This window comes from Rosa chinensis, chromosome 2 (assembly GCF_002994745.2).
Source record: "Rosa chinensis cultivar Old Blush chromosome 2, RchiOBHm-V2, whole genome shotgun sequence".
Classification (NCBI taxonomy): domain Eukaryota; kingdom Viridiplantae; phylum Streptophyta; class Magnoliopsida; order Rosales; family Rosaceae; genus Rosa; species Rosa chinensis.
In genome coordinates this window covers 47,705,264-47,716,404 of record NC_037089.1, presented here as the reverse complement: position 1 = coordinate 47,716,404, position 11,141 = coordinate 47,705,264, and the positions used below count along the sequence as shown (strand labels likewise).

The 11,141-nt window shown below is 38.5% G+C and overlaps 2 protein-coding genes across 2 annotated transcripts; both read right to left on the bottom strand.

Moving 5' to 3' along the window:
- Positions 1-408: 408 nt before the first annotated feature.
- LOC112184415 (actin cytoskeleton-regulatory complex protein PAN1-like) lies at positions 409-3,019 on the bottom strand. The gene is made up of 4 exons (XM_024322672.1): positions 2,366-3,019; positions 2,019-2,172; positions 1,693-1,722; positions 409-779 (listed from the first exon to the last, which is right to left on the bottom strand). Exons 1-4 carry the CDS (start codon positions 3,017-3,019, stop codon positions 409-411), a joined length of 1,209 nt encoding a protein of 402 aa, XP_024178440.1.
- Positions 3,020-7,612: 4,593 nt separating this feature from the next.
- LOC121051526 lies at positions 7,613-9,125 on the bottom strand. Its single transcript, XM_040514032.1, has 4 exons — positions 9,065-9,125; positions 8,890-8,963; positions 8,056-8,462; positions 7,613-7,969 (listed from the first exon to the last, which is right to left on the bottom strand). Exons 3-4 carry the CDS (start codon positions 8,458-8,460, stop codon positions 7,712-7,714), a joined length of 663 nt encoding a protein of 220 aa, XP_040369966.1. The 5' UTR covers positions 8,461-8,462; positions 8,890-8,963; positions 9,065-9,125; the 3' UTR covers positions 7,613-7,711.
- Positions 9,126-11,141: the final 2,016 nt, after the last annotated feature.

The window sequence follows — 11,141 nt, the reverse complement described above, 5'->3', positions numbered from 1 at the left end:
TTTCCCCTGGGCCTTTCGGTTTCTAATGCCCAGTTTGCAGGCGAATTAGTGGAGGTCGGGCGTACATGACATTTGAGGCATAGTTGTAACTACTTCCGCAGTGTAGGATCCCTTGATCCTTTACTCTTCTTTTTAAATCCCTATGTATAGTAGTATTGTTGAGTTTTGTGTTTTGTGTTATGTGAAAGTAGAGTTGTTGGTAATTGGGAGCAGGGTGGCTCCAGGAGTATAAGATTGGTTTTCTTGAAGTGTTTTTGTGTGCTTTACAGGTTTTTGGGTAGTCCATTTTAGGGGTGACTCTGCCTAATTTTTGGTAGAGCCATCCCTAAGGTGGGCCCCACAGGGCCACCTCGGATTTCAGGGTGAAATTCGGGGCGGTTCCTGTCACGAAGAAGATAGAGGGGATGGTTACCATCCTGGCACAGGGGACGTCAGGGGGGTAGGAACAGGGGTGGAGAAAGTCGAAGGAGGAGGGGCGAGGGGCAGTGGGGCAGGAGGCTTGGGTCGGCGGGAATACTGATGAAGAGACGCTGTGGGCAGGACAGGAGGAGGCGGAGGCGGTATAGAGGAAGCGCCAAGATCGGCGTCTATGGAAGGACGGGCAGGTGGAGAAGAAGAAGGAGGCGTGGGCAGGTTAACCTGGGAGTCATAACTAGAATAAAAAAGGGAATCAGTGAGAAGTGGAAGTGGGCCTGGGTCATGGGCCAACGGTGCAGAAGGAAGAGTGGGCTGAGTGGAGGCATAAGGAAACACATCTTTATGAAATCTAACATCTAGACCTGTAAAATTTTTCTTAGTCGATAAGTTAAACAGTTTGAAGACTTTTTGTCCCACTGGGTAACCAATGAAAATGGAAGAAATTGCTCGAGTGTCAAATTTATGAGTGGAGTGCACATTAGTGGCATAAGCTAAGCATCCAAAAACCTGAAGATGAGAAAAAGAAGGCGGTTTTGAGTAAAGAAGCTCAAAAGGAGTTTTGTAAGAAAGGATGGGTGAGGGCAACCGATTGATTATGTGGACAGCTGTGAGAACACACTCCCCCAAAATTGTGGAGGAAGATGAGCCTGAAATTTTAAGGCACGAGCCACCTGGATAATATGGCGATGTTTGCACTCCACAACCCCATTTTGTTGAGGCGTGTAAACACAAGAATGTTGAAAAACAACGCCATTATCATGAAAAAAAGAGCGAAGTGAAAGAAATTCACTACCATTGTCACTTCGGAAAGTTTTAATGCGAGAGTCAAATTGAGTGAGAATGTGAGCCAAAAAAATGCTTCAAAATTGGTTGTGTTTCATCTTTGTACCTCATTAAGAAAACCCAAGTAAATCGGGTGAAATCATCCACAATAGTAAGAAAATAAAAGGCACCAGAAAGAGAAGGGTGTCGATAACGACCCCAAATATCACAATGAATTATTTCAAATGGTCTTGTAGAAGAAATAAAACTAGAATTGAATGGTAATCGACTCTGCTTAGCCAAGGGACATACATGGCAATTATTAGTTGGCTGAATGGAAAAATGCAAGAAATTCTTTGCTATGTGACTTAAACATGGAGAAGAAACATGACCCAAGCGATTATGCCAAAGATTGGTAGAGGAAATGGCAAAGTTGGAAGATGATCTGGAAGGTCTGGTTTGTTCCTTCGCTAGTGCCACCAAATAGTATAGCTAGCCTTTCACGTTCTTTACCCAACCAATCGTCCTCTTCGTAACCAGATCCTGCAAAACACACCAATAAGGATAGAATGTCACTGAACAATTCAGACCTCTTATCAAACGGCTAACCGACATTAAATCAACTTTAAACTTTGGCACAAATAGCACATCATGTAGATAATATGCGGTACTCAGAGGCAAAGAACCTGTGGCTTCAATATGCACTTTGTGTCCACTAGGTAGCAAAACAGGCGGTAATGCATAATTTTTATTTTTATTCAACAATTGAAAGCATGAAGTAATATGATATTTCGCACCGCTATCAATTATCCAATTGCGGGAAGCGACTCTAGACAAACCTGGCTGCGTTACAGCATTAGCTTTGGAACTATAGCCAGTATTTGGATTGGGCTTTTGGGCTTGATGGAGAGCAGCTAAAAACTGCTTGACTTGGGCTTCAGATAAAGTAATTGCTGGTCCATTCACCTCTTCTACTATTCCCGTCGTAGTAACCTAATTAGCAGAAGGAGCGGGAGCGGGCGCGGGTGGTATGGCAGTGTGCTGCTTTTTGGGGAAATTTCCCGATCCTTGTTTTTCCTTGGGATGACTCGGAGGAACCAATCAAGTGAAAACAGGTTTGGACCCAATGTCCACCACAATAGGTACAGTGCGGCCTTCCCCTTCCTCGACCTGAACCAAAACGTACGGTGAAGCCGCGTTCTGCAACCCAACCGGTTTGAAAATTCGGTCGGTCACCATGACGGCCTCTGCTGCCGAATTGGTTTGGCCGGCCGCCACTTCGGACAACCATGGCAGCGACACTTGAACTGAACTCTACTGCAGCAATGAAACGTTGCTTTTCTTCTTGGGCAACGACGACATATGCTTGTCTGACACTTGGAAGGGGATTCATCAAGAGGATTTGACCGCGGGTTGCACTGTAAGTCTCATTTAATCCCATCAAGAATTTCATGAGCTTTTGTTGATCTGCCTGTGCTCCTTGTGATGCTTCTGAATAGGATGCCAATTCATCCCATAAACTTCTCAATTTCATGTAATATGCTGAAACTGATTGTTGTTCTTGCCTGAGTGAAGTGATGTCTCGCTGAATTTCAAATATGCGAGGTGCATTGCCTTGTGAAAAACGCTCACTTAGATCTTCCCATACCTTATGAGCTGTAGGATAGTAGATTATACTGTCAGCAATTTCAGAACTTACTGTGTTAACGATCCATGAATGGACCATGTCATTGCACATTGACCAGGTCGCATATCCTTCTGGGTCAGCTTCGGGTGTTGGAGCTTTGATTGAACCATTCACAAAGCCAAGCTTGTTTTTTGAATTGAGAGCCAATGTCATAGCCCTCTTCTAACCTGTGTAGTTGTCTCCATTCAATGGTTTGGAGACTAAGACTAGCCCTGTGTGATCTGAATGATGGGTGTAATAAGGATTAGAAAGGTCTGATTTGGACATTTAGGATATAAAAGGATTGGAGCAATCGGCATGTGATTTTCCGTGGTCTTTTAAAGGTGGAATATCGTCTTTACCCATGTTGGTTGGGTCGGTGAGAGACTAGAGAGCAAGCTACACGAGAAGATAGAGTGTAGTAGGGAAGAAGAAGAGTCAGGATATAGTCCTGCTCTGATACCATGAAAAACAACAAAGACAGATTTGCTCGTGATAATCATTGCTCTATTGATCTGTGTAACATATATACAAGAATATAGCTTGATTCTAGGATACAAAAAGGAAAGCTATTCTAGCCCAATTAATGTCTAATGATATAGAATCAATGTGATGATACAAAGTGAATATGTTAAATGTTGACAGCTATATCAAGCTAATTTTGCTCTGCTTTCCAACAAATTGAGTTGAGGCTTAGAACACGCCCATATGTCTCGTGCACAATATCTAGTAGATAGGCATTGCGAGATAGGATGACTGTAACATCAAATACCTACAATGTTACTGCAAATTAGCATCTTGTTATAAAAGACATTAATTTGGAAATCTATTACGAGTAAATGAGTGAATGATAGAGAGGAAGAGCTAACTGGGAAGTAGAAAGTGGAAAGTGATGTAGGAGCATATGGAAGTTAATTAAGTGACTTTAATATCTACTAAAGTCAAGGCAGCAATAAACCTGGCTAGTTTATCTTATTTTGATGATTTTTGGATTGAGGAGACTCCCTCTATTATTGAGGACGTTCTCTTTGCAGATGCATGTAATCATACTCGAGGTTTAGGTGCCATGTCCCCCTCGCGGTATAATAATTCCAACAATAATACATCTGATGGGCCTCTTAACCCCTTTCAAAAAAAAAAAAAAAAACCTGGTCAGTGGTCACAAATGAATGCTAAATTCCTTCTCATATCTTATTTGTAATTGCATAGATTTAGCAGTATTTTTATTATTATTAATTGGGTAGATTTGATATTCTTTTTGTTATTTTCCATTTATTACTTTTTCTTATTTTGATTCGACTCTTATGTTATTTACGCAAGAGTTTGTTATCTTTATAAGGGACCTTTTTTGACATTATAGTGAAAATATAACTGCTAGCTGCCTATAATGAGTTGTGTTCTAATTATTTCTGGCAATGTGTGCTATTACTTCTAGGCCTATGTTTTAGGACCCATCCCCCATCAAGTTGGTATCATCCGTGCTCTGGTGAGAGCATGGTGGGTTTCATGGCTCGAAGTAGGCTTGATCGGGGAGGTTCTCGAATGGCTCGGTCATTATGGCAACGACATAGAGGAAATCAATATGCACTACTAGCAAAACTGACTTTACACATTGATTCAAATTAGTGAATATAAACTCAAATAGCCACTGATATCTGTGTGGGAAGCCCTATAGCTACCCTACACTCACAGATTTAATTTCTGTCCCATTTGAGGGGGTGGCCTTTAGTCTCTCCACACTGATAAAAAAATCAGTGTGAATTATTTTGTGGGACCCATTCGTTTCTCATATTATATAAATAAAATTGGAATGTAAAATTAACTTCAACAAAATTTGTGAGAACTAGTTCAAAACTAAAATCAATGAGACAAAGTAAGAAACATTAATCTGTGAAAGAGACAGTAAAATTTCATTCTCCACCTTCAGTAATGTATTACACAATAAAAAAATTAAAATCAAATGCACTAGGATTTTTCCACAACCTGTACCAGTAACTTATTGCATAGTAAAAGACCTCATTCCAACACATCAAATTGAAATAGATACAAGGAAATATAATTTCTCATTTCTAAAGCATAATTGTTCACATAATTACAAAATACAATTCATATAGTTTCTAGAATACATTCCTAATGCATTGAGAGTTCTTGGAAATCAAAACAAGGTAATTGTTGATGAAGGCGGAAGACCACCATGACTTTCCCCTTCAATAACAAATTCCTTGTCCAAGAACATCACTATTCTAGCCCATCTATATTTACCATGTCCACTTCATTATGATTAGATTGAGAGTAGTTTATCACAAAAACAAAAACTACTCTCATGATATTTACATTGCCATAACTCACCATATTAGTTTGTCAAAGTTTTTGGCATTTCTGGGCGATATCCATGTTGCATAGATGGAGTTAGAATGATTGGAATATTACTTTGTGGTTGGGTTGAAGTAGCTTGTGTAATTTGCTCCACAAATGCTTGTGATGCGTGTTTATGCCTGAAAATCCAACTTCTTTCATCCATTGACCAATTCTTAGAACTGCTCTTTGCTCCACCATCTTCAAGTTATCATCCATTATTGCCATATGATCTCTTTTAAATTTTTCCATCTCTTCAACCATCTTCTTCTCCCGTTCAGCAAGTTCAAATAAGATCCTTTCATCTCTCTTAGCACCCTCAACCTTCTTCCTTTCAGCTTCACTTCTTATTCTTGCAGCCTCCAACCGTTGTTCCTCAAATCTAGCTTGCAAAGCCTCCACAGTTTTTGAAACTGCCTTCTTTTTAGTATGAATGTAAGGAGCATCCCACCAGCTGACTCCTGCTCCAAGCCCCCTCACTATATTGCACTTTTCTACCCCAAGAACTTCCACATATATATCTTCTCTAACTTGTGGAGTTATTTCAATATTCAACTTCTTTCTTTCCTCCTCGGCATGTTCATATTCCATCTGCAATGAAGTTATATAGAGTAGGAACTAGGGATTCAATTATAACAAGCAGCGACAGTAGCTTAATTACAAGCTTGATCACAAAATGCAGTATAATAAATGGCAATGATATTTATTGCTATATATGATCGATTGCTTTACAATGTTATCTCTCTTATACATTTAATATTTACCATAACATAACTTCAGTCTAATATTCCAAGAAAATACATTGTGGATATGACTTAATCTGCAATCTGTTTAACATGTATCAATATTAAAATAGAAACCGATACAAGAGATGAGCCAGATCTGTTTAACATATCAACAATAAATCAAAAGCATTTTCAGAGATGATTGTTCAATATGAGTACTAACTTGAGTAATAATGAAGCCATAACTTAAAAAGAAAAAACCAATTCTCACCACTACCTTGGTAGATACATCATCAACATATTGGTCTTTACAACCTTTCTTAGAATGAGTCAACTTGAATATCTCCCACCTGTCAGATTGCTTTTCAACTCCATTTTCTACTTGCAACAAATTAGAATGAATTATTATATCAGCAGGATGTTCCTAAAGGAGCTTACAATAGCCACAGTATGGTAGAAGAACATTAACAAATAATACAAAGCACTGCCAGTGGCCACGATTTCTTTAGATTGCCATACTAGAGAATAATACATATAATTACTACTATGTTCATCAGGGTTTAAGAAAATTGTTACAACTTAGGGTTTACCAAATGTCAAAAATGGTAACTGCACAGCTAAAGAATTCTAAAAACTAGTATCACATTCAGCAACTTGTTATATGCTACATCGATGATTTAAATCTTTATATCAATAGCAACTGCAGCATAAACAACTAATATCTAGCTTCAAGTAGCAATGATAACTATGTTTGTCTAGCACTTGATCAAATTATTGCTCATAATAATTAAATTAGCAATGACTATTCATAACTTCATCTGTAGCTGATAAAACAACATAATAAGACGAAAACTGGACACCTCTAAGAACACTGCTCAATCATCCAAAGGACTAAAACACATACAATTTGTTTAAATACATAGGAAGTTCTAGTATATACAAGGAGCACAAGCTCATGTCCTCTCTCTGAGAGATCCCATATGATTACATGCTCAAAATACCTTAGTCATCCTAGCAAATATTTTAGATACGGAAAATTCGCCACTGACAAGTTCATTGATAGCATCTTAATCTGAACATAAACTCAGTGAAGATAAACTGAAATAGCGACTAATATCCGTGTGTGAACTCCATTTTCAAATTGCTGCAAATTATAATAAGGAAATCAGAATCTATATTTACAATCTATATGCATAATTCATCCTATTATATATTGCATTGAAGTTGTGATTGTCCAACATTAGAAGTCTATGCATTTTTCTTATTGATACTCAACCCCAAAAGTTTATAATTAGCAGATTACTTGTGTAGATAAATGAAAATTGAACATATTGGAAAGTTAGCACATGTTCATGATGAAGTAGATATACATAAGAGATCGCAGAAGCATCCACCCTACCAAACATTTTGGCAACTCTAGTATCAAATATTGCTCTTAATGCCCATGATAATGGGTGATAACAAGTATTAATGTCTGTTTTGAAATTTTGCTGCCATGTAATGTTGCTAGGACTGAAAAACTTTAATGAACAAAGAGAATTATGTCAGAAATGCATGCAAAATACTATAATAATAAATCCTTGAACTAATATGCCTCCTATTTGGAATGCACTTTTATGAACACTTATCCATTCATGTACAACAGCCGGAAAAGTCCTTGTTCCAGTGCTATGATGCATTATCCTTTGAGAATGATTACTAACATTTATGGCAGCCTTCGTCTGTCAAAAATGACAACTAATTAATATGTTAATTAGAATTTGAGTTCAAAACACATATTAATAGCTCACATTACTTTGACAAGTATTTCCATTACGTGAGTATCTTCCTCATCCAAATATTCAACAAACTCCTTCCACTGAATTTTATGCACAAATTCAAGATTGCAATTACATCGTTCAGCTTTCCCTTGATTCGGTAGCCAATATTTCTGCTTCAAGTGTGACTTGTGATGCTTCCAACAGTCCTGAAGCCTCTTAAAAATGTAGCTTTTTATTGCAGATCTCCTAGAAGCCGTATGTGGATTTGCCCAATCAATAGTGCCCTACATTTGATTCAAAATTTTAGATCATGAGATATTCACATTTTGTGTAAAAAAAATTAGTCAAAGAACGTAAATCATATCCATACCTTCACCCGTTCCCTTGCCTTTTTATGACTCTCACTTTTCAAGTGATGCCAATCAGTAATACTGACAGGATAGAACCCACCATCAGCAGCTAAAGACCCAACAAAATTTGAGAATTGAGCACACTTCTTTCTCGGCCACAAAGGCGCTCCAAACTTGTCCCACTTGATTCTTTCTCTGACTCCATCTTCTCCCCGATGAATAATATTTGATCCTCTAGACTTTTTCGTACAACTTACATTGGTTTCTACATTTTTATTGACTTCAACTTGAGCAATATACAGACCTCCTACATCTTGTGTTTCACTATCATCAAAAGCCACATTGTTGCGAAGCTGTGATTGGTTTACATTGTCCAAGTCAATATTCTCATAGTTAAAGTCCACATTGTCATCATAATTTGACATTACTACAAAACAACAAGGACAAATACAACAAAGACAAACAATCAAACCATAATCTAACATATAGCTAGGGGAATATTAGGTTATTTCAATTAGCCTTTCCACTGATGTACATAACACAATACAACAATAATACCGCTACTCCTTTCACAAACAAATAGAATACCACAGCAAATTTACAAATATTACCTGTCTATTCCTTTTTTACTTCATCAAAGCCAAATATGATTCTCAAGAAAATTAGGAACGAAGCTTTACAAAATGACTCCGAAAGCTAACCTAGATACTAATATCTAAGCCTATGACTTTTTTTCATCCAAACAGAGAGAAAATGATAGAACAGAATTAAGGCAACCCAAATACGATTCAAGCATTCACATTAACCATAACACTCACAAAAAACAATAGACTAACATAGCTTGAATGACTTACTTATTGTAGAGAAAATGAACCTCCAACTCCAGAATCAATTTCACTAATAATCAATTCCCCCAAAATTGTATGTCCTGTAACCAAATGAAAAATAGAGATTCAATTAATGGAGAGACAATCAATTTCAATTAAATGAAAGGATTTGAAGATTGAGAAAGGAGGTCAAGAGAATTACCTATTTCCTTGCAAGAGGAAACATCGATTTGGAGGAAACGGCAAAATGGGTTTGGGAATGGCTGTGTGTCGTTATGATCGAAGGAAACCAAAATGGCTAGCTTTAGGGAAATTATTAAATATTATTATTATTGTTCAAGTAAATCCAGAATATGTGTCTGGCCCAAACTCGAGGTTACTTGCTCTAGTTGAAATAGAGTTTATATTAGAGATATTCTCGGAGAATCGTAGGAGATATCCAATCAATGTATGAGTATGTTTCCATATACAACTCTATCTCTATGCTTGTAATCCTCTATATATAGAGTCCCCTATTATCAATGAAAGTATGACTCAATTCTCTCCCAATTTCAGTTTTCCTTAAACACGTTATCAACATGACATCCTAACCCTGAAACAAATAGCTAAAACCCTAAATCTGAATACAAAACCTTGAAACCTTTTCTACCTCCGCCACACAACTTGAAGCCCTCAACCCCAGGAATCCAGAACCTACGGCAGAATCACCAGAACCAGCCAGAAACATGCCGAACTAGCCACCAGAATCTCCAAACCACCCTCAGCAAATATTCCACCGGTTCACCAACTTCGATACCTCCAATTGCTACCAAATTTTACCAGCAGTAGCTCTTCAATCCCAGAATTAGGGAACCGGAAAAATTTTCCCCTGAACTGGCCTAAAAGTATTTGAACCGACCACCTGATTGCTGTTGAACCTTGAACCGGCAGAGAGAAGAAAAGAAAAAAAAAAAGTGGCAGCCCAAAAGAAGTCAGCGGCCCAGAGAGAAGAAAGAAGAGGTGGCCCAAGCCCGTGAACCAGCCCAGAAGCAGGCCCACTGCCGCAGCCCAGAATCAAGCCCACTGCCACAGACTCTGCCACGTCATCACCGATCAACAACCACGTCAGCAGCGGACCAGCGCCACGTCAGCACCCGTCAATGTCGGTTGACCATTTCCGGTCAACTTTCCGACGACTTTTCTGGACATTTTCCGGCGACTTTTTTCCGGCCAAATTTTCCGGCGACCTATTTCAAGGTATTTTTTTACTGAAAGTTCCAGTTTTTGAGTTTTTATTCATTTTCTCTTCTTTTTCTCGGGGACTTGCAACCTCCCTTCTTCTACCCCCCTTTCTTCATAGGGGAGACCAAAAGCCGAATTGTGGGGGTTTGTGCTCACTCCAAGCCTGGAGCTTGTTAAGATCTCCAAACTTAGAGTTTGTAGAGAATTTATGATCGACCACTTACGTCATTATTTCGATCTAATCCAATACCTCTTGGAAGCAATTACGCTCATAAATTCATAATTTCTTGGAAGCGATTATGCTCAGAAATTCATAATTTCTTGGGAGCGACCACACTCAGAAATTTTATATGTTTTCGTGCTAGCCTTTTATGCTCTGAAACTACCCCTAATTTCTTATTCTCTTTCAGGATGAGTAACCTGAAAAAACTGGACTTCGCTCCATTGGAAACAACTGGCTCTGGATATCACAAGTGGGTTCGTGATGTTCGCCAGCATCTCAAGGCCGATGAAATCTTGGATACGATTCTCGAGCCTAGGCAGGACATGCTAACTGTTGAGCAAGCTCAAGCTTTGGAATCAAATAGAGCAGCCTTAGAGGCAAATAAGGTGAAAGCCATCATCTTAATGACTCGTCATATGGATGATTCACTCCACTATGAGTATATGAATGAAGAAGACCCCAGAAGGTTGTGGGTTTCACTCAAAGAAAGATTTGGTAACGTCCGTGACTCCTTACTTCCTGACCTAGAAGTGAGATGGCATAGCCTCCGCTTCTATGATTTCAAATTAGTTCTTGCTACAACTCGGAAGCACTTGGCATTAAATCCTTAATGAAATTCTGTGGTAAAGAGATCACAGATGCGATGTTGATTGAGAAGACTCTCTCTACCTTCCCCGTTTCTGCATTGATGGTTGCTAAGAACTATCAAATCGATGTTACTGCAGGACGGATCACAAGGTTTCATGAGCTCATTAGAGCTATGAATGTGGCTAAAAAGCATGACAATATCCTTGTGAATAACTATAATTCGAGATTCGTGGAAACATAGTATATT

Bases quoted from the DNA above. Each gene is read 5' to 3' on its own strand.
- LOC112184415 (XM_024322672.1), bottom strand. From the start codon at position 3,019: ATGACATTGGCTCTCAATTCAAAAAACAAGCTTGGCTTTGTGAATGGT. The intron at 2,173-2,365 runs GTACGTTTTGGT...TCTGCTAATTAG, and splicing joins TTGCAGAACGCGGCTTCACC to GTTACTACGACGGGAATAGT. The intron at 780-1,692 runs GTAAAGAACGTG...AAAATTTTACAG, and splicing joins CGAAGAGGACGATTGGTTGG to GTCTAGATGTTAGATTTCAT.
- LOC121051526 (XM_040514032.1), bottom strand. From the start codon at position 8,460: ATGTCAAATTATGATGACAATGTGGACTTTAACTATGAGAATATTGAC. The intron at 7,970-8,055 runs GTATGGATATGA...AATCAAATGTAG, and splicing joins AGGCAAGGGAACGGGTGAAG to GGCACTATTGATTGGGCAAA.